This window comes from Abrus precatorius, unplaced genomic scaffold (genome assembly GCF_003935025.1).
Source record: "Abrus precatorius isolate BTA unplaced genomic scaffold, Abrus_2018 Scaffold9, whole genome shotgun sequence".
NCBI lineage: Eukaryota > Viridiplantae > Streptophyta > Magnoliopsida > Fabales > Fabaceae > Abrus > Abrus precatorius.
This window is the reverse complement of record NW_020874439.1, coordinates 2,983,626-3,010,946: the sequence shown is the minus strand read 5'-3', so window position 1 is coordinate 3,010,946 and position 27,321 is coordinate 2,983,626. Positions and strand designations below refer to the sequence as shown.

The 27,321-nt window shown below is 29.0% G+C and overlaps 2 protein-coding genes across 2 annotated transcripts; one reads left to right on the top strand and one right to left on the bottom strand.

The window, feature by feature from the left end:
• Positions 1-5,691: 5,691 nt before the first annotated feature.
• LOC113848969 (ras-related protein RABA4d-like) lies at positions 5,692-7,170 on the top strand. Its single transcript, XM_027478438.1, has 2 exons — positions 5,692-5,924; positions 6,723-7,170. The coding sequence occupies exons 1-2, from the start codon at positions 5,692-5,694 to the stop codon at positions 7,168-7,170; spliced, it is 681 nt and encodes a 226-aa protein (XP_027334239.1).
• An 8,107-nt stretch (positions 7,171-15,277) lies between these two features.
• Positions 15,278-21,283, bottom strand: LOC113849925. Its single transcript, XM_027480176.1, has 2 exons — positions 20,874-21,283; positions 15,278-18,378 (listed from the first exon to the last, which is right to left on the bottom strand). The coding sequence occupies exons 1-2, from the start codon at positions 21,102-21,104 to the stop codon at positions 17,194-17,196; spliced, it is 1,416 nt and encodes a 471-aa protein (XP_027335977.1). The 5' UTR covers positions 21,105-21,283; the 3' UTR covers positions 15,278-17,193.
• Positions 21,284-27,321: the final 6,038 nt, after the last annotated feature.

Here is a 27,321-nt window from a genome sequence, read left to right as displayed (position 1 = left end):
AGTTCACTGACTTCTAATTATTTGTTATAACTTACTTATGATGTTCCTAACATTGACTCTTTCAAGAGAAAGTTGTTATCTTTTGTTGGAGAACATTGGAGGGCATTTAAGACATACTTGACTTTTAAATATGTTTATGGAAGTCATAAAGATGTGTCTCTTTGTCAAGAATATCAATTCATTGATATTGACACATGGCAGAAGTTTGTGGAGACCCTACTTGATCTTGCTTTTCAGGTTAGTTGGAATTTTCAAAATTATTTTTTTTATAGCTACTCCATAATTTTAAACAACTTATTTGACCTTATTTATTAATAATAAAAAGAAAAGAAAAAAAAAGGCATAAGCAATTTAAGCAAATAATTTCTACTCTCACAAATTATTTTGTGGGAGCTATAAGTTACATGAAAAGAGGATATTAGAAGAGAAAGCCAAATCTTCTCAGGTAGCTTCTCAATTTGGCCATTTTGGTGTTGTTTCACTTCCATAACCACCTACATATCACAAGAAATGGAAGAAAATACGCCGAAAGAAGTCAGGAGAGTACACCTCTAATGAGAGTCATGCAATTGGCGACAAAGTTATGAGTATTTAATGAAACCTTACTCTTATATCAATTCTTTATTTATGAATTGACTTCATTTATGTGACATTAACATTTAATTATTAACTATTTCTGTTTTTGAAAGATTCTTTAATAAAGAAGAGTTCACTGAGAGCCTTTACACCTATTAGACATAATGACATTTTGTCTATTGTTATTGGTCGACCTAAATACTCTAGTCGTGTTCATACTTTTAGATGGAGTGTAGGTATTCAATAGTACTTTGAATCAAGTACACTAAAACAGAAAAGAGTGGTTACACATGCTGAATTGGACGCAATTAGAGAAGAGATGAGATAGGAGTTAAGAACTAAAATTAGGCAAAAACTTGGCTTGTTGGGTCTATCTTAAAGGAACACAAATTTTCAAACTTGTGTTCTTGAAGTTTCTTATCGTAAAAAGTGTGTCAGTACCAAAAGAGTTGTATCGATCTTTCTAAGGATGATGTTGATCATTAGTGTGTTATTTGTAAAGTGTCCTTTATAGCTAATGGCATATAGCACAGTGCACAACTTAGGTCCAACCATACACCATCAAAAAATAAATAGTAGTTCAGTGAGAGTTGTGGTTGAACAGGTTGAAGATGTTAATACTCTTGTCTCTATTTCAAATGAGGAGGTTCACACAGTGAGAAAGCTCCCAATCATTTTATATTATGACCTAGACAACTTATTCATTTTCTTACTGATCAGGTATACTTTCTTTCAATAATTCCTTACATCTTTGTTATTTTAAATTTAATATGTATTCATAATATCAAATTGTATATAAGTATACTTGTTATAAATTATTTTACATATTATATATATCACATGATCACCTAATTAACTTTTATGGTAACTTTATCATGAATAGATGTATAGAAGTATGCAATGTATTAGAGGGTCAGCATGTTATGAAAAAAAAAAAGTCTACATAGATCTGTCACTTTACATTTAATTTCCCTTTTTGTTCAATATTTAATTTTTTTTAAATTTTAAATCAATTACTTATTATAGTCTAATATTAAATACCTGTTATTTTTCTTTTAGTCACACAAATAAAAAATGAGTTGAGAGTATGAATATTATGTGATGAGGCATATGATGATATAGTCATCATAACAACCATTACATATTTATGGGCTTTAGTAAGTATATATACACACACATTTACATACTTAAAACTTTATAGTATAGAAAGTTTATTTTTTTTTGTAATTTGTGGCCTCATTCGAAGGCACTATGCCAATTTTGTTTTAGACATTAGAAATTCTTAAAAAATTTTGTAGATATTATAAACTATTGAATTTACATTATATAAAATTATTCATTTGTACATAATATTTTTTCTTATAATTAAATGTTATAGAATTATTTTTGAATTTATTTATTAGTTAGGTCTAAGATATAATATAAAATGAAAAATATATTAAAAAAATAAAGATTATACATTGATTGCATTTAGAATTTATGTAGAATTCTACATCAGTTTTAAAATATATAATATATATATATATATATATATATATATAATATAATGACTAACTACATCGATTGTACATTAGTTGGACAATCAATGTAAAATGTTGTTTTTAACTAATATAGAAGGTCATTTTTATACCAGTGATCCAAAGTCTCACATTCCTTCACTTTAGCAATAACTCTCCCTTTAGTCTTCTAAATTCTTTCGCAATTCTCAATTATTATTAAATTCATCAACTAGTATAATTTTTCTTTAACTTATAAAAGGAATAGCTTTTCTTCAATTACTTCTCTTTTGTTTGTTCACATCTTTGGCTAGAACCTTCCTATAATATGATTACATAAACAAATCATCAACTCTAATACGACTGTTAGAAAAAAGAGAAGAGAGAGAGAGAGAGAGTGGAACATTTTGCATTCTTTATTAGTAAAATCACTCACATAAAAAGAGAAGAAAAGAACACGCAACTTTAGCAACGACAACACCTCTTTTATATGTCCACAAACTCTCGATACAAATTTATTAAGTTTTTATTCGATAAAATTACAAATCATCTCATTTATAATTTTAGAAGGCCAAAATTGCAAAGATTTGTCTTGCATACAACCACTAAAGTTCTAATGCGCTCAAAGGACTACATGTTTTATAAGTAAATTAAAAATAAAATCTCATATTTTTAATATTTTTCTAACTCTCACTTCTTTAAAATTTTTTATGTGGGACTTGGACGAATATTTTAGTTTTATTCAACATAAAGTCTTATTATACTTACACCAAAATAAGCAAAAATTTGAGTAAAAGTAATCATAATTAATACTTACCAACAAGAGAGATAAAAGATTTAAGAAAGGAAAAAAAAAAATTTCAAGAAAACACCAAAAAATTAAAAAAAATAGAAGTGGAGAAAAGTTTTTTTTTTAATTGAAATTTGTTATAATTTTTAAATTTTCGTGAATATATAAACTCTTAATCCCTAAAATTGATATAGATTTGAGCTTGAAATTGGAAGTTCTAAAGGATTAGGTTTTATATGATCATGCTTTTTATTTTGTAATTATTTTTACGTTTTAAGTTAAATAAATGCATTTATAGTTTTGTAACAGTGGTTTAAACTTTCTTATAAGCTTTCACAATTATAGAAAAATTATGATTGATAAATGTTAAATCATAATTTAAAATAATATTAAAAATTAATTACTTTTTGAAGGATTAAAATAACTTTCAATATTTATTTAATGATAAAAATATCCTTAAGATATTAAAATTATATTTTTGAAAGATTTAAAATAATGCATTTACAAATGTTTATGTGCAGAATATGTGTTACTGTGAAAGATAATAGTAGAAATTGTATTCTTTGTTGTTTTTAATCTTGCTTTATTAAAAATTATTCTTAAATGATAATAATAATTAGCGATGAGTTTTTCTAATATTTGTTGCATGTATACACGTGAATATGTGAGATTAGATTGCGCCCAAGTGAAACTGAGAAGTAGTAATAAGTACACTCCTTGGACGTTAGGGTTTGTTGTTGTGCAAAACCATGTGTTACTTAGTACTTAGGCTAACTACCTGATTGTCATTGTGTTGATATATCAAATTATACTAACCTAATTTTTGTGGACTACTATTAAAATCAATGGTAGAGTGTTATGGTTTATTATTGTTTTCTGATTAGATCCATAATTTTGCATTTATTGTAGATCTACTACGATTATTATTTATGATTATTTTAAAATTTATTATTATGTTTTGTGTATTTTAAATTTCTTAGTTAAACATAATTGTTACTTGTTATCTGAAATTCAACATGGATTTGCATCTCATTCCATGTTTATTTGTTTCTTATATTCTGTTGTTACTTGTCTGCTTGTTTCTATCTGTTTCTCTAGTTGATAAACAAGCGATCGACAAGAGACTGAAAGAGTGAAGAGCTCTACTTTACCTTGAAGATTTTATTTTATAAGAGTATGACTCTTATCATAATGATATAGTTCCAGTTTGCACAAACTTACAAGTCTTTATAGAGAAAAACATATATAAAAAGTGAATGCATTTTCTCTCATAAATTAAAAAAAAAACTTATTTTCTCAAATTTTAAAGAACTTAAATAAGAAAGCTTATAAAAAAAAATAAAAAAGTATAAATTATTTATAATAAAAACTTTATTGATTTTTAATATTAATTTTTTCCTCTTATAAAAACTTCTCTAACAGTTTACCAAACTATATAATGTAACATCTAAATTGTAATTTTCTTTTATATGAATTATTTTTTTGTAAATTATTTGCATACTTTCTATACTTCATCTCTGACAAAATTTAATGTTAAGTAAGTTTTTCATTCATCTACAAACATTTTTATAATTTTACTCTATTTTAAAATAGCTCAATTTTCAATAAATAATTTTTTTTATTTCAAACATTTTAGAAAACGAATTTAGGCATGACATTGGACCCATGCCTTGCATTGCAACTTTACGAAAAAAAATCTGAGAGATTAACGACGAGCGTGTGGATATTGTTTTATTTCTCATTATTTACTGTTGTGCGTTACTGTTACTATTTATTATTGGTAATTGTTGTTAGTTTATATTGTACCGATTTGGAATGTGTACCCTAATTTTATTAAAATTATAAATATAATCACCTCTATTGTTTGGATGTCTCTGCATTTATCATATAAAAGTAAAACATGACCTATTGGACAGATATTTATGAATTAGATCTACCTGGGTTTATGATGCATGTTCTTTTGAGATGCTACATAACCAAGATCTATTGTTTTAGATTGAATTCATGTTTCATAGTAATCTCTTGCTCCTTGCTGGCTCCATTGGCACATTTCGGAACATCTTTTGGGAGCTTTTTAAATTAAAACTGTTTTCTTGTACATATATATTTAGTCCCATATTATTATTCCTATATGATATGAGAAATTTATTTTAGATTAAATGCAAGAAATTTAGTATATTTGTTATGTATATAATTCGGATGACTATACAATATATTATTAATGCTCCTTTGTATATAATCATTGATTATTGATGCTTAATTTAACTAAATCTACTTTTGTTAATGTAACTAATCAAGCGTTACATTAATAATAATATAACCTTCGATGAGAGGACAATAAGAAAGAAGAAGAGTTATTTTAAAAATAGCACGTCTTGTTCAATTATTTACCTCACTCTAATATTTTGTAAAAAGTAAACTCTCCTCTTCCCTCCTTCCCTTTTCTTTATTAAAAAGAAAATTCTTTCTCCAATTTTGAATTTATAGTTGCACATAAAAAAAAATCTTTTTTAAAATTTAATATCAATTGTGTTAATTTCTTTCGTACCTTATTAATAATGGGGGTCATTCCATTTAATGATCTCAATATATAACAATTATTCCGTGTAATGCAAGAAAAATCAGATACATCCAGAAAGGAGGAAGAATTTGCCCTTCATTTTCTTTCTCCGATTTCATCACATCACGCCCAATTTCCGTGATCTTCTAATTTCTTGTTCCCTTATTGGCATTGGTTTTGAGATCAATTAATTAACGAAAGGATGATGAATGATCCAATTATATAGAGGTTAATTGAAGTTTGATGCATGTTGAATCGGTTAGGGAATTATGAGGAATTCGAATTTGTACGGGGATTATAATCAGAAGATTGATTACGTGTTCAAGGTGGTGTTGATCGGTGATTCCGCAGTTGGCAAAACTCAACTTCTCGCACGATTTGCTAGAAACGAATTTAGCGTCGATTCTAAGGCAACCATTGGGGTTGAGTTTCAGACTAAAACTCTCATCATTGATAACAAGACCGTCAAGGCTCAGATATGGGACACCGCTGGCCAAGAAAGGTACTTATAACTTTTGCCAAGATAATTTAATTATAGCCTTTATTTTTTCTTCGATGATAATGATTTAATTCGATCAAGGCGTTATTTAAGAGACTGCAGAAATGGCTGTTTTTCTAGGGTATGAACAGGAATAGTCCTTACATAGTCAGAAAAATGTTTATGTTAATTAAAATTTGGACATAGTTTAACTAAAATTTAATGATGTTTGTTGGATAGGATAACGTGGTAAGGATTACTATCTAGGACTTCATATGCACATCAACTTGTTCCATTAAAATTTAGTGATGTTTGTTGCATTGCTTTCCTGTCTTTCTACGTAAGAATTTCAAGAACATACGGTTTACAGAATTTCAAAAAAACACTTATTTTTTTATTTTAAAAAGAGAAAATTCTTTTTAAAAATACAAACAAACATATTCTATATATATATATATATATATATCGTTTTGCATTTCCCTGTCTTTCTAAACAAAATATACGAGTCTTAACTGTTCGTGGGGGTTGGTTTAGGAATGACACAAACATGCAAAATTGGTAGTATTTTTTCACGTGACATTGTGTGAGAAAGTTGGTTGCTGACGATTGAATGAGTGGATGTTAATATCTTAATGAAGGGGTGCATACAATACAATACAACTCGCTGATTTTGAAATGAACTTGTTTGGGACGTGATTAGCATATGCACTTTTATCGTTTCCAGTCTGTGACTATTGAAGAGCATATTGCTTGAGTCTTGGCACAATGGTACTTGGGGGCTGATTATTAGTCCAACAACAATGGTATTGATCTGTCTTTCAGGTACAGAGCAGTTACTAGTGCATACTATAGAGGTGCTGTTGGGGCAATGTTAGTTTATGACATGACTAAGCGTCAATCGTTTGACCACATGGTAAGGTGGTTAGAGGAGTTGAGAGGTCATGCTGACAAAAACATTGTGGTGATGCTAATTGGCAACAAGTGTGATTTGGGAAGCCTTAGAGCAGTGCCAACGGAAGATGCAGAGGAATTTGCACAAAGAGAGAACCTATTCTTTATGGAGACATCAGCACTTGAGTCCACTAATGTTGAAACGTGCTTTTTGACTATTCTAACTCAGATATATCGGATTCATGCGAAGAAATCACTCACTGCCAATGATGATGCAGATCCCAATGGGAATGCAGGGCTTCTTATGGGAAGCAGAATAATTGTTACCCAGGAGATGGATGCCGGTGGAAAGAAGGGTGGTTGCTGTTTTGCCTCCTAGCTTTTGTATTTTTGGAAGCATGTTGCTCACTCATAGAAAATGGCTTTTACTTTTCTAGTTGCTTATCTCATCAGGCACCACCCATGTTTAGGCCTTGTGTATTTAAATTTGTTAATACAATTATACATATTATCGCTTCATCAACAAGATTTAACATGAAAACTACGCTTTCGGTTTCATGAAAAGTGCTGCTATAACATGAGCAAGAACATCTACGTGCCTTTTTTCCTTATTTTATTTTTATTATATTCACACCACTCGTAACTATACACGAGATTGTGTACGGTAATGTAAACAAACATGATGATACATATGCCTTCCTTTTGCTTGCTTTTCATTTCAATTCAATATAATGACACTAGATGTTCCAACTATCGTTGAACAAAGACAGATGTCGCCAGCCCATAATGAACAATTAGTAAAGTTTGATGATTAAAAAATAAAATAAAAATTAATTGCACTTTTAGCCTCTATTATTTGAGAAATGTCAAATTTTAATTTCTGTAATAAGCACTTTTACTTTTAAAATTAAGTAAATTTGATCCCTTCATTAATTTTGTTCTACTTAAAACTCCGATATTATTATATTTTTACCCAATTTTTAGAGTTTTTTTTTATGTATTTGTGATATAAAATAATTTTAAATATTTAAAAGTCTAAAATATTAGCAAAAGTTTGATAAGATTAGAAAGATTTTATGATGAGAATTAGGGTTTGAAGAAATATCTTTTTAGATTTTCTTACATTTTGATTAAAATTTTATATAATCAATTCAATTTGATAAAATTTAAACTAAAATAAATGAAAATATAAGAGTTTTAAGTAAATAAATTGATGAAGGGACTGCATTTGCTTATTTTTTAAAGTAATGCTATTTAATTAACTAAAAGGATTTACAAAAACCTAAATTACAGAGTCTAGATTATATCGACTAAATATTGTAACTAAGTCAAATAAAAATAAAAATAATCATGAAACAAAATATTCAATGCATTAAAACAATTTTGAAAAAGATTAAAAGAGGAAAAGGAAAAAGAAAATAACAAAATCTTCAACAAGTGAGTAGCAAAATACTTCACTGCTAAAAAATTATTTTGATAGCATATATGAAAAAACTATTGAAATAAATTATTGAAATACTCTTCTAAATTTATCTATAGTTAAAAAAAATACATCTTATGAAAATAAAACATCACATCATGAGTGACATCAAAAATAATTTTGGCCATGCTTTATTGGCATATAATTGTAAATCATTAATTCTTTTTGGGATCACCATCTATTGAGCTCCCTTCATTTAAAAAGAGCTTTTTAGTTCGTTAGTTTTCAATTGTATTTTTTGAAAAGTTTAAAACATGAGTGCAAAAATAAGGTAATGTTGATTATGTTATTTAATTAGAGTTAAATTTATTTTTTGTAATGTGTTATAAGATACTGTTGAGAAGTTTGATGGTGGAGACTTTGGATTCTAGAAGCAACAAAGCAATGGTTTGGTTAGATAAATACTAGTCAAGAATGTTGTGTTCAACATTGTGAAGGAGAAGACCACTGCAGATTTTATAAAAGCATAAATATGTATGAGAGGCCATTTGCAGCCAATAAAATATATTTGTTGCGTCAGTTATTCAACCTTATGATAGAAGAAGATAATTCTTTGACTGATCACATTCATAAATTTAATACAACTCTTATCCAATTGGTGTTAGTGCAAATCATGTTTGATGATGAGGTGAAGGCATTGATTCTATTATTATCTCTTTCAAATAGTTGGGCTACAACTATTACTATAGTTATGCCTGGAATAACAAGTTAAAACTCGATGACATCTATGACTTGATTTTAAACACAAACATTTGCAAGAGAGAATCAGAGGAACCTTCTAGTCCTACTTCCAATTTAGTATTGAATACTAACAGTAGAGGAAGGAGTAGCCAGAAAGGTTAGAATCAAAGCCAAGGAGGGTTTTATCCTGCCATTAAAATGTTGAATACACTTTTTGCTTATGTGTGTGTGATTATGTACTCCTTTATTTAGAAACATATGTTTGAATGAGATTATTGGTTGATTACTTAAGTTAATGGACTTGATGATGCATGTTTGGTTGTTCTTTGAATGACTAGATTGTATTTATTTAAAAATACATGATTTGGGCTAAGTCTGGAGGTGTTTGACCTCCTGCAAGATCTGTTTAACTAAATAATGAGAAATGAGTAGAGGAAAATGTATTATTAATAAAAAGATGGTGAAAGGAGTTGGTGCGAATGGTTACAAAGATACACTGGAATATAGAAGAGGGAGCTAATTGTAAAAATTTGGGAGAAATGTAGGGTGGTGAATGAAATTTGGATGTGTATACACAATCTTCTGTAAGTGAATGCATCATGTGGCCTCACACTCATTTTCTAATTAACACTCTTGACTATACTTTGCTAATGGGCTTAATATTGTATACGTTGTATCCATATGCATGGGCTAACCAACAACCATTTACCTATATGTATAAGACCTCATGAAAGGTTAGAGGCAACGATTGACTTTGACCACAGTACATGAGAAAGTGAATATATATATATATATATATATATATATATATATAACTGAGTGGCAGATTGCATTACATGATGAAAGATTCAAACTATCATGTTGTTATGTTTTAGTAGTGAAGAAATAACTCATCCTTACTAATCTTTTCAGGAAACTAGGATGACCACCCCTCAGAAACCCATTAGGCTAACTGAGTGGATTGTAAATAGTAGAGTAAAGTATGTATTTAGGGAATGAAAGCATGTCTGCCACAGTAAATTTCTAATAAATGGTGAAAACAAGTCCAATGATATTTTCACCTTAGAGATCAAAGTAGGTACCTGACTAGTGGCAGAATATATCACACCCTTAGCCTGTAATATATAGAGGGACAGTGCAGACACCTGATGCTATGAACTATGTGTATACCTTCCATGATCACAACCTCCTTGGAAGACCTGTCAATTTCACTGGAGAACAAATAATTGGTATAGAGGTCATTGCCGACGACAGAGATTTCTATGATGAAGACCTGACACCAGAAGAGCTGCAAGAGATAGAAGGTTGGTTTGATGATGATGATTAGGACCCTACTCTCAAGATTTTTGGTGTGAGAGTACACTGCTCATTAGGATCTAGATTATTTGATTTTGTAATTATATAAATGAAGTCCTAATGTATGTTTTTGGAATCATGATATATAAATATAAAATTTTGTTTTTAAGTAGGAATCCAATAAATATATGTATATTTTATTAATATTCAAGTATAAATTTATTTAGCAAATTACAATATAATGGTAAATGTTTATTATATGTTGTTTCAAATATCTTTGCATTTTCATAAGTTGAATAATGAAAGCAAAAGTTTTAATTTTTGTCAAATTTTCACGCTATAAATATATAAAAAATCATTTTATTTTCCTTCTTTCATTCTAAATTATTACACAATTTGAATAATAAAGTAAAGGCATTACAGGATAGTCCTACTGACTTATGGGTTATGAACTCAGATTCATCATTTCACACTACTCCTTCTATAAAACTAATATCTAACTATGTTTCTAGAAAGTTTAGGAAGGTTTACCTTGTAGATGGAAAATCTCTTGATGTTGAGGGAAAATATAATATTGACATTAGAACCTCTAATGAGACCCTGTGAACATTGCACAATGTTAGACATATTCTTATCTTAAAGAGAAAATTAATATCTATAGGGCAACTTGATGATGAGGAACATTACACCACATTTGGAGATGGGGCTTACAAGGTAATGAAAGGAAATTTGGTTATAGCTCATGAAAAGAAGTGAGGGTCTCTTTACATGATTGTAGATGAAGATCTAATAGCAGTTACTCAAGTTGTCAACAGTTACACTTTATGGCATTGATAAATGCTTTCTATACTTGATCCTACATTATAATTCATGAATGATAATTGAGAGTTTTAAGCTATTCATTGAGAAAATTTACTATTATTAATTTCATTTTATTCATATTTCAGGAAAAAGGATCAAGAAGTGAAAGCCTTAAAGATGTCGAGAATTGAAGAAAAAGAAACCAGAGATATACACGGGCAAGTACATGCCCGTGTATATGAGCGTGTATCTCACTGGTCGCGTCAATTGAAGTGTATCATCAAGACCAGAGATGTACACGGCCAGATACATGGCCGTGTACATGAGCGTGTACTTTTATGGAAAGCTTTGAAAGGCATCTATTAGAAAAAAGAGATATACACGGCCAAGTACATGGCCATGTACTTGGGCGTGTACTTTTACGCGCATCAGAAATTTAACTTTTGCGAGAAAATTAATCTTAGGATAATTCCTATAAAAGGAGAACTGAACTCAAACCTAAAAGGGAGGCAATTTTTGGAGACGAAAGACTCAGAGACGGCAGGAGGATAGGATCAAGCGTTTTAATTCATCTCTTTTGTAATTTTAATTTCAAGATGTTTAGGTTCTAACTTTCCTTTGAGTATCTAGACGTAATGAATCCTAATTGACTAAATTTTCTGAAATTCTTCTAATGCTATTTCATGTTCCTTTCTCTTGGGTTTAATTGAGTAGTATCAATTTTCTTCTATCTTGTTTTCTTGTTTGAATTTGAGTAAAATTCTTGCATGAATTTAACATTGCTCAATTAAAAAGACTTGAATGTATTTCTAGAGATAGAAAGACGTGAGTTTTTTGTATTATGATTAACCCTAATTATGGAATTCATAATGAACTTAATGCAACCTAGGGGTATTAATTAAGGAAGAGATTCCGATTAATCAACTGAGGGTTAGGAATCATTATCCTTGAGAAAGGTATTGATTTAAATTAGAATTTTCTGCAGCGATAAGGGTTTGGAACTAAGTAGTTGAAGAAGAATTTCAGTTATTTGGACACTTAGGGGGATTTACAGTCTAGATACTTGCCTTTTTACATTGAATACCTTTAGTCATAATTTTTTATAATTTATTTTCACTAGAATATCTGTTCCTTTTAATTTATTATTCTTTTACTTTTAGCAATTTCATCAACAAGGTTTATTTCTCATATTTATTAACAATTATGCAATTAAAGAAAAGTTTCTTAATAACAGTCTCTGTAGATACGACACTTGGTACTTTAATTTTAATTTTAATAATATTACTTCGACAACGGGTACACTTGCCCAGTGATTAGTTTTTACACACCAGGCATTGAACACTTGGGCACAAGAGTGATAGAGGAATGAAGCTCATGATATCAAAGGGTAAACTATCAAGTTTGAAGCTAATTGATGTTTGAGTATGTGATCACTGTATCTTTAGAAAATAACAAAAAATTAGCTTTCCAAAGTTAGGGAAGAAATTCAAAGTTGAAATTGGGGGTTAGCCCTAGTAAGATCCCTTGAAGGCTCATGCTAGTATGTCACCTTTATTGCATTATTTGTAATTAATTGATGCTGGTGAGCTAGAATATTTTGTTAAAGTCATATAGGGAAATGACTCTATTAAGTGGGAGCTAGCAATAAAATATGAGATGACATCCTTTCAAAAGAATGAAACATGGTCATTAACCATGTTACCAAAAAGAAAGAAAGTCTTGTAAAATAGGTGGTCCATAGGTTGAAAGAAGAACCTAATGACAGCAGAACATATAAGGCGAGACTTGTAGTAAAAAGGGTTTCAACAAAAACAAGCAATTAACTTCATAGAAATTTTCTTTCCTGTAGTCAAGATTCCATTAGAGTTATCTTGAGTATTGTTACTGCAGAAAATCTTCACTTGGAGTAGTTAGATGTTAAAATTGCATTCCTACATTGTGACTTAGAGGAAGACATTTATATGGTACTACTAGAAGGCTTTTAAGTTCTAGGTGAGGAGAATCTTGTATGTAAGCTTCACAAAATCTTGTATGGCTTGAAAAATAAGCACTAAGACAATGGTATAAAAAGTTGAATAAGTTAATAAGCAACTGTAGATTTCACATATGTGATACAGATCATTAGTACTATGTCAAAAAGTATGTTAATAATTATGTTATTCTTACTTTATATATTGATGACATGTTGATTGCAAGGTCTAGTATGAGAGAAATTAACAGGTTGAAGCATCATTTGACAGAAAGCTTTGAGATGGAGGATCTTAGTTCAACTAAATAAATTCTCGGTATAAGAGTATTCAGAAATAGATCAAAAAGTGTTTTGAAGTTATCTTAGAAGAAATATAAAGAAAAATTAATTAATAGGTTTAATGTTAGAGATGCCAAGACCAGAAATACCCCTTTAGGAACTCACTTAAAATTTTCAAAGAAGTAATCTTCATAGTTAGATGAAGAAGAAAGTTACATATCAAGAGTATCATATATGTCAGCAGTAGAAAGTTTGATGTATGCTATGGTGTGTACCAAATCTAACATAGCATGTGCAAGATGAGTTATTAATAGGTTCTTATCAAATTCTGGAAAGAAGCATTGGAAAGGTATAAAGTGAATACTGAGATATTTGAAGGACACTTCATAAATGTATTTGTATTTTGGCAAAAGCAATCTCACTTTATAGGATTCTCATATACAGATTCGGGATGAGATTTAGATGGTAGAAAAAGCACATATTACATTTTTTCCTTGGGTGGTACTATTATAAGTTAGAAGTCTAAACTTCAAAGTAGAGTTGCTCTCTCAATCATTGAAGCCGAGTATGTGGCTATCTTAAAAGCAGCCAAATAGATGTTATGGCCAAAGAATTTTCTCCAAGAATTAGGAAAAGAATAGAATGATTCTCCATTATTTAGTGATAGTCAGAGTGTTATATATCTTGTTAAAAATCCAGTCTTTCATTCCACATGCAAGCATAAATCTAAAGTTATAAGCTCAACTATAGCTCATAACTAATAATCAATCAAAAATATAATTGAAACAAAATCCAAATACAAGACACATACAAAATAATTAAAGTGAGAATGAGAGCAAGAAACTAAATAAAAGTAGAAGGCTATGGTTTATCACTAGTGAAAGAATCATCATGAATACCATGGTGATGACGAATCAATCACATATCACCCTCAAACTAATCCATGTGAGAACCAAGAAAGTTGAACTGCTCTTCAACATAAACACAAAAGGCAAGCAACTTAGAGAAATTCAGAAATGGAGGAAGAGAATGGATCCAAAGCGAAAATACACAAAGGGGATCAAGTGCATTCCACTTGACCATCATATTGAAAATCCTTCTTGTAAATCCATTGATTAAGATGATTCTTTTTATAATTGAAGGAAGAAATTGCACTAGAACCAATAGCATAAGATGTTGAACGTTGACAAAATGCTCATCAAATAACAAAACATCAAAGTACCCCAATATCATAGTAATCTAGTGACCATATGGGAGTGACGCATTTGCCTTGAGGGCTTTTTGCATACGATATCGCACAAGATGAGCCTAGTTGATTTGGCAACCAATTAACAAAGCCCACATCAAAATAATATCTTTATCAGTTGGTTGTGCAAGATTGGTAAGCTGAGGATGCAAAATGTGACATATATAATGCATCACATGACAATCAAATTTAATGGATCCTGCAAGTAAATGACCAAAAATATCAGCCCCTTCAACACAAATCATCTTGCGTGCATCAAAACTAGAGTAATCCAATTTTCAATCATCAACAATAAAACCCTCAAAGGATTCCCCATCAGAACTCAATCTAGTCATATTATAAACTAGACCCTAATCAATAACAATTGGAACCTTCTTGACCTTAGAATAAATGGACCCATCACGAATTTCTAAAGTACAGTAGAATAAGCTAATCAAATTTGGAAAATGATGTTTTTTTATGGTCATGAATTTCAACAGATCCTAATTGTGAAAACTTGATAGTAGTCAATATTTTGAACTTAAAAAACCTTTCATCTAAATATTTAGGATCCAAGGTATCTCTAGACTAAAAGGGTTCAAAATACCTCTCTTATTGAGCCAAATTAGAGAAATATGTAGAGATGCTTAAAAATGAGAAAGAAGGGGTTGGAGCCGCAACTTGAAAGTGATAGTAGAGGTAGCAACAACGACAGTGGTGACTGTTTTTTTTTTTTTTTTTCTCTTTGAGACTACCCTAGATGATTTAGCCATTTAAGAGGACTGTTGGTGAAAACTATTCAGTTAGATTTGTAGAGGAAGCAAAGATGACAAATTTAGAAGTTGTTTTTGACTAAATTTGGTTGAGAAACAGGAGAGAAATCAAAGAGAGAGACGTTAAGAGGAAAGAGAAAATTCACCAGTGGAAAGAGAGAGAAGTCCACTTCTATCACTTAAACATGCACAATAATTGATTACATAAATGTGTAATTGATTACATTGAGTCCAAAAAGGATCTTAATTTTGCAATCTCTCTTATAATCGATTACAAATGCCCTGTAATTAAAGATTGTGTGTTCCCAAAAGATATGACATAATCAAAACCATTCATCATAATGACTTATGGCTTGGAACTCCCCAACTAGAGTCACCAAGTTTTTTGCAAAGATCAATGCACTAATTCCAATAATATGCAACAAAATGGATGTATTAACTATATAAGAAGAAATGTATGCTCTCCTCTTAGAATAGCATTTTTAGCTAAAGCTTGAAATTTGTTGCTCTTATTTGACAAAAGTTTTCTTACTTTTTATGTATATAATAAATATAACTTTTGTTTGCATTTGCATGAATGACTATAAAAATGGGATGCGGCATCAAGCTTACAAGCATAGAAACTCAATAAAATTCCTTACTTATATGTTTACTCAAATCTTTCTTCCCTTTCGTACTTCATAAACTTACAAATTCTTTTCATTAATTTTCATCCCAAAAACATCAGTTTAGCAACCCATTCAGTCAGGTTGTAAGGGCTTTTATATCAGACACAACATTTTCTTCAAATCACTTGTATGACAAGAACTATGTCCCTCCATCCCGGCAGCGTCTCTCTTGAACATGATTAAATTTCTTCAAAAACTTCACGCTGATCTTGACTCCCTTCACTGCCCATGATTTGATACTACATTTTAAAAATATGAAGTGTTTTATCTAAAGATCAAAACTACAAACGATTCGTTGGTTGAAGATGGAAAAGGTGATTTATGGGCCTTTTCCTAGATTTCAGAATTTACTAATGGACACACGCTTAAGCTTAATTTGGTCTTTGACTTGGTCTTTGAGTTAGAAGCATAAGAGTGACTTAAGGCATATTTAATCATTGTGTATTGTTAAAAGTTAAAATCGACGTTTTAAGAAAAAAATTTCATAATTAAAAATAATAAATTCTCAATTTATTTCTTAAAAGGTTTTGATTTCTAAACTTTTCTTCAAAAATAGTATTAACCCTTTACATATTTTTTTTAATTAAATTAATCTTTTAAATATGTAGAATTATCATTATTTTTTTATTTGAATTTAGTGATAATTTTATACTTCTTAGAAACTAATATTGTAAAAGAGATTTGAAAGGTTAATATACTGCCGCTTTAGCAAACTCTTGTCCGGCCACTTTGGAACATTAATAGTGTTGCCGACTTGCCGCTACTTCAGCTAGGTATACATGTACAACAGTCACTAAGCGCGTTGAAAGAGTTGCAGCACAGGAATGGATTTCTGGCAAGTATACCCAACATCCTCAACAGCAATTCATAAAGCATTTCCGGCAAAGATTAGGGATAATGTTTTAAGACATCTGTATAATGGTCATGTTGCGGTGCCTAGGCATGGGAACTCTATCTGTGTCAGTTCAAAATGCGTTAAAATATTTAATAAAAGCACATGAAAGTATTGCAAAATGAAATCCTGGACTGGAAGAGAAACAAAAAATGATTGGATCTTCTCTGGCCCTGCTAAATGTCTATGATGTTGGAGCTTCATGATATGTAGGTACTTGGGTATTTGCAGCGGCAACCAGGTTTTTTGCTGGGGTCATAACAGAACTATGCTGGGAAAGTTTTGGCACAGTTTCTTCAGTTGACGATCCTCCATCTGCAGTTTTAATGTTGCACTTATTACAGTGAGCTAGATGACATCTGATTTTTTGTTTCCCCTGTAGGATTCTCACTCTCAAAATGTGGTAATGAATCTGAGACTTGTGTCTGAGTTAAATTTTGAGAAAGGGGTTCATGGCTTGATCCAGCCACTGAAGGGGGCACTTGTAACTGAGCAGCCACCGGACCTGCTGGTGGTGCTGTTGCTAGTACTGGGACTCTTGATAGCACAGTCATCAGGAGCTGAGCCAAAAGGACCTGTGGATCACCAATACCTTGCTGTACTGGAAAATTATTTGAATTTGTCAGAGCATTGATGTCAGATGGCTGAGGTGGTTGGATCCCTGCTTCTCCATTCAAAGTTTGGTGTCCATGGACACGCTTGAAATTTGATAAGTGCTTCTTCCCAGTCAAATGACTATTGTAGACAACCTGGGACTCACATTTAACATTGCACAACTCACATATGAAAGATGTAACCTGCCTAGGTTTTGGAAGTTCCCTTGGTTTTCTTGACCCATCATTACTCCTCATGTATTTACCTCCCCTCTCTCCTCTCATCTTACGCTTGAAACCATGTCCCAGTACAACAGCTTTTTCTCCAGGTTCCTCCTGAAGCTCTTCAGATTGAACATCAGATTTTCCTCCCACATTATTCCAAACCTCAGTTTCAGCCTTGTGATTATCAGCTGTAGCTTCAGCATTGTGAACTTTCTCAGGCTGGATTGTTAAATTTGATCGAGAATTAGAAATACTTTCACCCTGTTGTCCATTTATAGCTCTGAGTCTTTGCAATTCTTCATGCACTAGCAAATTCTTCCGATGCCGCTTTCCATTCTTATGCTGCTCCAACATTTCTGGAGTATTACACTCTGCCTTACAAATTTCACACCACAACTTACATGGTGGGACCTGCAATGATGCAGTAGGAATTTGTGCTGGATTAGTTAATGGTGACTTCCGGGGGACTGATGATGGTTGCACCACCGAAGTGGCTCCAGCAGCACCAGCTGTGTCAGCTTTATTAGAAATGGAGGGTTCAGAAGAATGAGATGGGAACTGTCTACCATTACCACCCCTACCACGTCCCCTACCACGGGGGTGATTCAGTCCCCTACCATGGGGGTGATTCACTCGGCCACGCCCAACACCTCTAAATTGTCGACCACCCCTGCGACCTCTACCTCTGTATTGAGATAGCCCAATCTGCAGATAAGTATTCAACTATGAACTCCCGTATACATTAATATGGTTGCAGATTTCAGTTACAAAACAAATGCAAGACTGAGGTGGAAAAGATTAAAAAATGTCTACATAAATGGCACCATAATCATAAGGGAAGGTCAATTGGGAAAGAGAACTGACAAAGTAAAAGAAAACATTTACCAGAATGAGAACTTTCAGTAATTCTACCAAATTAGTATGAATAATGCTCCATATTATAACATTTTATGTCTTTGAAATGCTTTAATTCACTTATGTTTGCTCATTCCAAAATTCAAAAAAAGCAGACTACTACCAACAATTGGTTCCAGGATTCATTAATGAATTGAACTTATATTCCTGTAATTCACCCAGTCTATTTGATTTCGCTAATAAATCGACATTGTTTTAAGGAGAATATAGAAACTAACAAATATGCATGCAAGAAGAGCCCTGAACTTGTAGAATTATTCAAATTTTCTTTTATGGAAATTAGGCTGTTGCTTGTTGGTAGGCATGTGATAAACAAGGATTTCCTTCATTATTTTAAGATAGTATCCGAGCTAAAAGATCAGGTCTTCAAAATTTTCTAATCATCAGTCATTCACATCCATCCCCATTGGTAATATTATCAGCCTCAAGATAAAGATACAGTTGATCAAACAATCCTCAACAACTGCTCAACATAAGGTCCCAAAAATATGAGATGCATTCCTAAGTCTGAAATTCATCACAAAAAGCCCTCTGACAAAGGCATAAAGAAATGAAATAAAAAATAGTATATAAAAAGCTTAGCAGTGAAAGAAAAGTTTTCTTTCCCATAACATTGAGGCACAGAAGTGACAGAACAACTAATTATACAGGCCAGACGGCCAGACAGTTTAGAGAAACTAGAAAAGAAGTGGCTCAACATGAACAGATTTACAAGTCACATTCAAACACAAAAAACTGAACCAACAATGCAGAAACGTTAATGGATTTAAAGAGCATATCAATTATTTTTGAAGAGAACAATGGCAAAGTATGACCTAATGCTCACATTGGTTCCAAAGCAACCAGAAAAGAACCACCACCATGCAGCATATGGCATCAAAGGTACCCAATTACTTATTAGCTCATACAATGCACATATTGTCCTTATCTGGTCACTCTAGGGAGCTGCAACCAAGTTCACAGAACTCTATCTTGTGAAAGTTTTAGATGAAAGCTGATTTAATGCCTATCAAGTATTGAATAGGATCTCTAAAAGCATAAAAAATGTCATAAGAAAAACAAGTTAAAAAGCACAAGATATTCCCTGTAGCAGCAACTATGCTGAACCAAATGAAGAAGGAATACAAAAATACATTGAAGAATGGTTTGCTTGACTAAAACTATATCAAGCCATTGTTTAAGATAAACTATGGAACTTCCCACAACTTACTGAAAAGCCATGGCTGATTTGGATAGAATACAATTCACCTTTTTCATTGATCTTGCAACAGTAATAAATAGCGCAGGTAGAGCATATATACTGGATGCCAACCATTTCTAGCCAAAGTCTTTATTTGCAACATCTATGATAAAAATCTATAGGAGACTTCCTTCCCATAAACTCCTTTAATCCCACAAGTATATAATTAAAAAAGGCTGCTATGTCTTTTCTTCCCCCACTCTCCCATGTGTTAGTGTTGGAGTACATAAACTAAAAGAACTATCTTACTGTTAGAAGAGAAACAAGTCTTGACCATTAAATCTTACATGAATGGTGAAGAAAAATAAAACTATTATGGTATACTCTGCTCATAAGGGTTTGATTAATAAGGAAATTAATAAATAGGAGAGAGAGAGAGAGATAAAGCAAGAAAAACGAATAACTCGTTGTCTCTTTCAAACAACATTACTATTTATCTAGAATCTAGAACATAGACATTGAAAATAAAGTTTAATCTTATGCAATGCAAATACAGAAGAACTTATGTGAAACTACAAGATAATTCAAGAAGAAGCTTTAAAAAGGCCAAAAGGAAGCAAATAACTATATCAGTCAATATATAGCTGCATAGAGTTTAGACTCAGGTGAAAATTGAAGGGAGATATCACTTATGACCAGGAATCATTACATTCCCCAATATGTTGCTTTTCATATAAACGCCACTAATTTAACGGATATGAGATACAATTCTACTACAAGGAGACAGAACAATGAATATTAGGTTATGTTTATGGCAGGAAAGAACAGAAAATTTATACCACAAGATATCATTTGAAAAAATGGCTATTCCAAGATTGAGCCCAAAAGTGGATACAATATTGATCACATATTCAACTATTGTTACTCGCACATTTCAACCCTCGAAGACTACCATTTAACTTACTTCAATGCCATCCAACTTACGGTGACACAATATCGAACAGGGTTCCTTCACATACTCTAAGAATTAGCCAATATAATTTTTTCCAAACGAAGGAAAAAAACAAAAATTTAGAGACTTAAAAATCATCTGATTCACTTTTACCGGTTCTCTCCGGACTCCGTCAACGCTCCCTACAAGCTGAGGGAGAGCTCCTGCTACCGCTGCCGCTGCCGCAGGTTTAACGGAACCGGGAACTGGCGGTCCCTGAACCGGGTTGAGCTTGTGGGTTTGTGAGGGTTGAGCAGAATTAGGCGGTTCAGGGGCGATTGGGAGGCGAGGAGGGTAAACCGAAGAGGGTTGGGGTTGATCGTATTCGTAGCCAGAAGAATTCATGGATGCAAAAAGGATTGGACTTGGGAGTTTGAAGATTGGAGGTAGAGGATGGTGTTGTTGGTTTCGATTTGAGAGTTAGAAAGCCAACGGTCACAGGCACAGCCGCAACATCTCACTTCTCTTGCCTAGGGATTTCACTGTGGCATGTTCATTGGGACTAGCAACAATATACTCTGTATGTTAATTACAATTCAGAAATGGAGTTTATATAAAATATTTCTATAACTTGAAAAAATGTGTTCAATTTACATGCAAATGTATTTGTTGATTTTTTTTTATAATTAGTTTATCAGCTCGTGCACTCAGGAGTATGTAAAATTTGACATGATGATAAGTATTCATCAAAATGTAGATTAAAATATAAAGTAAAAAACATAATTTAGAATTAAAGAAAATAATTACAAAGGAAATATATGTGTGTGTGTGTTTTGTGGATAATATTTATCGATTGTAAAAATATAATAAAAATGTGGTTTATATAAATAAAATTTATCATTATATAGATTAAAAATAGTAAGAAAAAATTTTGATAATAAAAAATAATTATAAAGGAAATATAATGTATCTAAAAAGTAAATAATTTAATAAATATATATAATATATGTTTCTAGATGTCTATTTAAAAAGTAAAATTTTAATTCTTAATACACATATAAATGAAATGGACTCAAAAAGTGAAATTTTTATGTTAAATTTAAATAAATAAAAATCATATTTTTTATATAATTTTTTGAAGGTTCATAAAACTTAATCTCCATCTTTTATAATAGATCAAATCTTATCTTAAGAGATAAGAAATTAAATGACAATTTTTTTTTACTCATATAAGACTCTCAAATGAAATTCTTACAAATTATAGTAATATCTTTCTAAATCTAATAAGAATAAAGTAAACTATTATTATATAATTAGAAATACTTATAATTCAAGATTGAATCATAGTAACTTTATCCATAAAAGAAAAAAATTTACTTTCAAGTTAGACATTTTTCCTTAATTTTATTAATAAGACTTAAAGCAAAAATTAAGAGAATCCAAGTAAGAAACAATGTTATATGAGCAATTCATACCAATTTCCTTACTTAAAATTCAATATTTTTTTAAAATTAAGACTTCTAGAAAAGTAAATGAAAATTTGTTCTTATTAATTTTTAAGCAATTGAAATATGGGTAAAGAAACTTCAATAATAAAAATTAGTCAATAATTATAATTTTCGGACTCCTTTTTTTAAAATAGAATGGATTCCACTTACCCAAATTAATCTTGTATTGAATATAATAAGCTAGTTTATCAATACAAATAATAAAAATATAAATGTACAAAGATTATCCTTAGAAGTAAAAAAATGATTCATAAATTATTCTTTAGTTAGTACACATTGATGAAAAAGAAATATTAGAAGAGATCAAATTAGAAAAAGATGTCCAAATCTAACTTGTAAGAACGAATCATTCATAAAATTCTAATTGATTCTCTTATAAGTTTTTCTAAATTCAATTTAAATTTTTTTTAAAGAATAATTATATTACCAATATACTTTATCGATACTTAAACATTAGAGAGCTTTGATCTCATACAAAGAGATCTCTCTGTTAACATTTTTCAACTCAATATTAAGAATATTAGGGAAAGAAATAGATAAATCTAAAGAAATATTTATCACATACTCTAAAAATAGAGTTTTTAAATATTAAAAAACAATATTTAGAGATGTAAAAAAATTCTACTTTTTATCACAGTCCCTCAATGCTTCCAATTTCATCTCTCTGCCTCTAAATCCTAGCTGGTTGGTGAAAAAAATTATTATTTCTATCACCTAGATAAATCTATTTTAATTTAGCAAAATAAAACTAATAAGTATCTTTTTCTTTTAAATTTTTTTGATAATCCTGCCAAATCCTTTTAATTAAATTAATCAAATAGCTAACTTTCTATTAATTCTCTCAACCCCATTTAAAATTCTTTTTATGTGATTAAAAAATTACTAAAATTACTTTGTTGCAAAAACTATCATTTTATATCTAAATTATCAATTCAATCATCACTAATGAGCCAATAAGCAAAGATTGTTTATTTAAATCATAAAGCATTATAGTTTGACTTATGGTTATGGATGGGAATATGAATTAGAGAATTGTTTTAAAAAATGAATCTCCACTCATTATTTAGAAACACCCCCTTAATTCTCTTTTTAAACTTCCTGCTTTAGAGAAGGAACCATTTAAAATTTATATAAGATAACTTGCAAGTTTCCTAACAGAAAAGAAAAAAATCATAATATTTATATAATTAACATGCCTTCTACCAATTTTTTTATAATAATATAATTATGTTGCATTTGAGGGTTTGTGATGGGATGATGAGTGAGTTTTATCGATTTTTTTTTTTAAAATATAAGAAGTTGTCGCCAAAGTTTTAAAAAAACGCATGAAAAAACTTTTAAAAGTAGTATGATTTTTAAAATTAAATATAATTTTTAGAATTATTGTTCAGTTAAGTATTTCAAATTAATTGAGAAAATTTATTATAATTTTAAAAATAACTATTTAATTTCAATACTATGATTTCTATTATTTTATTCTTAAAGAAGAATATAATTTATTTATTAAAAATTTTAATCGATATTTTAGAAGAAAAGTCATTTTTGCTTAATTGATTTCAGTTTTTGATCTTCCATACTCTCAGGTGCAATAATAAAATTAAACCTATGTAATTCTATTTACTAAAATTGAAAACGAATTTATTTACAATAATATTTATTTTAAATAATTTTATAATGTATTATACATATGATACAAGATAATATGAATATATATATATATATATATATATATTATGATAAATAATCTTAAAAGATAAAGAAAAATTATCATCTATTTTGTAAATAAATGTGAGGACTTAAAGAAAAATAATAACTAGAAGACTAATTTAATTTATAAAAATTGTTTAAGTATTTCAATTAAAAACTTTAGATTTCACAGGATGATTTAAGATAGTGTAAAGTTATAAATAACACATACAATTTATACAACAATAATGGAAGGTAATATAAATCACAAAACAATATTCTAAAACATTGCACAAAAATGAGAAATAATATTAAGTGATTAAAGGCTTTGTTATTTAATTAAATAAACAAAAAATATAATCTCAAATATGAAATAATATTAAGTAGTTAAAAACTTAATTATTTAATTAATTAACTAAAAAATATAATTTAATTTTCTTTAATAATTCTTAGTTGTACACAACTTAAGAAATATAATTATTTATAAATTTTAATAATTTATAACGTAGGAAGGTAAAAATATTATATATTAATATATAAATTGATATATCAATAAAGTAAAATTGATTTGAATTTAATTAATAAACTAATTGTTTAATCAATTAAAAAGAAGATTTAATTTAAAATATATATTTTTATTAATTAATAAAATAATTATTTAATTAATTAGAATTAAAATAAAATTTAATTTTAAAATAAATTTATATTACATAATATTTAAAATAAATTAAATACATATAAATGTTAGAAATTTATAACTTAAAGTTACGTGTAAGCATGGCAGACAGTAGTTATATTGGTCTTATTTTTATTTTTTTTATTATTATTAAAGAATAGTTAACCTTTATGAATTAAAAATACAATATTAAAAATTTAAATAAAATGATATTGATATATAAAATTAATATTAATAGTATTAATAATTATAACAAAAATAATAATAAAATATTACCAATAATAGATAAAAATATTTATTATTATTATCTTTTTAATTTTATTTTTATTATCATTTTTTAAAATGTAAAATTTTACGACCGATAAATAAATTAATAAAAAAAATATAATCACAACAAGAAAGTAAAATTAAAAGATATTTAATTCTTAATGTATTTATTTATTTTATTACGAATGTTATTTCTATTAGTTTTGGGCCTAAAAGAAATTGGAGATCGTATTAAGGTAACAAATTGTTTACGTAAAGAACGGAGGGTAAAAATTCCTTTTATAGAATCTATTTCTTCATATATTTTTTTGTGATTTTTGGATTGTTTTTGCGACTCTTTTTTATATCACAATAAATTTTTTTTTTTATAATTGTTTTCATAAAACATCACTAAAAATATTTAAATTATTAAATAAAAGGTAAAAATTATATTTTCTATAACTAAACAACTTATACATATATTTTTTAATTCTTAAAATAATTTTTCTATTTTCACTCTTTGTCGTTATTATATTTTATTCTTTCTCTCTACTCTTCTAAGTTGTTGTATTTTGTTCTTCCTCTCTATTCTTCTAAGTTTCAATGTTCTTAAATCACTACCTTATGCAAGTGCATTTTAAGTATCGTTATTCTTCTTCCAGTCAACTGTATTGAATACACTACAAAACATTGGTTTAGTGTTAAAAATGACTTTTTCTTTGTCGGTTTCCTTAAGCTATTAACTTCAACACTATTTTGAAAATATGTTTTTAAATTTAGGATCCTATGACTTAAAAATTAATTTTTGAAATTATTAATATTTTTTAGAAATGAGTTTTTAAAATCAGGATTCTATACTTTTGAAAATAAATTTGTAAAATTAAATTAATTTTAAAATATATATTTTACACTTCCAAAATTTAATTTATGGAATTAATAATTATTTTAAAAAATAAGTTTTCAAATTATTATTCTCCAATTCTAAAATTAAGTCTTTAAAATTTAATTAACCCAAAATTTAAGTTTTCATATTTTAGAAAATTAATTTATGAAATTATTAACTATTTTTTAGAAATACGTTTTCAGAAATAAAATTTTACGATTTTTGAAAGAAGATTCGAGAATTAAGATTTTACACTTCTAAACATTAGCTTCTAAAATTAGTTTTTTATACGTTCAAAAATTAATTTCCATAATTATTAACAATTAGGATATACTTTTCAAAATTAATATTTTTTACGTATGTTTCCTTATTTAAGTGTTTGAAAACACTTTTCTGTAAAAGCTTTCAAAATTTAATTTCTAGAAACTAATTTTAGACATATTTTTAAACTTCAAATTTTGCAATAAAATTAAAAATAAAAAATATTTTTTTTTTATCATCAAGAAAATATTTTAGATAAAAATTTATAATTTTTTAATAGGATGTAAAAAAAGAAAAAGAAAATGCAAAATGCTACTCCGTTTATTGTTCTACCATTTTGTTGGGCCGTAAAATGAAAAGAGCCCAATTGGGATTTCCTAAAACTACTAACTAAACTGACTCACACTTAAAAGTCTAGCCTGATATTATAAGATTAAAACTTTGACTTTGAATAGACAGACATTGTTATTCTCGAATTAGCCCAAACTGACCATCCACTGATCGGGGTTGGGGAGAGCTTGGCCATGAAGGGTGTCATTCTAGCAACGATTGTGGTTTACATGTTCATACAATTTTAGTTCTAAAATTACCTTGTTTTCTCAAAACATAGTAGTTACAATTGCTTCTCACTGGATATTCATACAAATAGTCTATGATTGTGATCTTCAAATGTTGCATATCAGTTCTTTATGTATGTTAAAGTTAGATTCACAACAAATCTTCTTGTCAATAGATTGTGAAGAGTATTTAGTTTAGGTAGAAAATTTTGTACCTTAGTAAACTTAAATATCCTGTAACTAATATCCTATATTTGAACGTAATACATGGTAGAGGAGGGCCATCAACTATGTCAATATTAATTTTAATTAGAGATAGCAATGGATAAAGTACTTAATGAACATTTGTAAAATTTACCTATAAGTAGGGTATTTACCCGTTATATAAGTACGTGTATGAGTGTGGGTAAAAATTCACAAATTTTAATGAAGATGAATGCAGGTATGGATATCTAAATACCCATTCTGCCCCATACCCGCATATATATATATATATATATATATATATATATATATATATATATATATATATATATATACATACTTGAACTTTGTTCTATAATTATGTATTAAATTTTTGTATTATTATATTACTTATATGAAGTTATATAAGATTAATATAAAAATATATTTAATAATAAAATAAACCAAAAAATTTATTTTAGTTTATATTTTTAATAGAAAAATTTATTTACTATTTTATATCATTTAATTAGGCTAATACAATTTAATTATTACATAGTTGATATGAGATTGACTTTTTTTAAAATATTTTTCATACAAATATTTTTGTTAATAAAATTAT

Excerpts from the sequence above, each read along its gene's own strand:
- LOC113848969 (XM_027478438.1), top strand. The coding sequence starts at position 5,692 with ATGAGGAATTCGAATTTGTACGGGGATTATAATCAGAAGATTGATTAC. Across the intron at positions 5,925-6,722 it reads GACACCGCTGGCCAAGAAAG|GTACAGAGCAGTTACTAGTG; the intron begins GTACTTATAACT and ends TCTGTCTTTCAG.
- LOC113849925 (XM_027480176.1), bottom strand. The coding sequence starts at position 21,104 with ATGAATTCTTCTGGCTACGAATACGATCAACCCCAACCCTCTTCGGTT. Across the intron at positions 18,379-20,873 it reads ACGGAGTCCGGAGAGAACCG|ATTGGGCTATCTCAATACAG; the intron begins GTAAAAGTGAAT and ends ACTTATCTGCAG.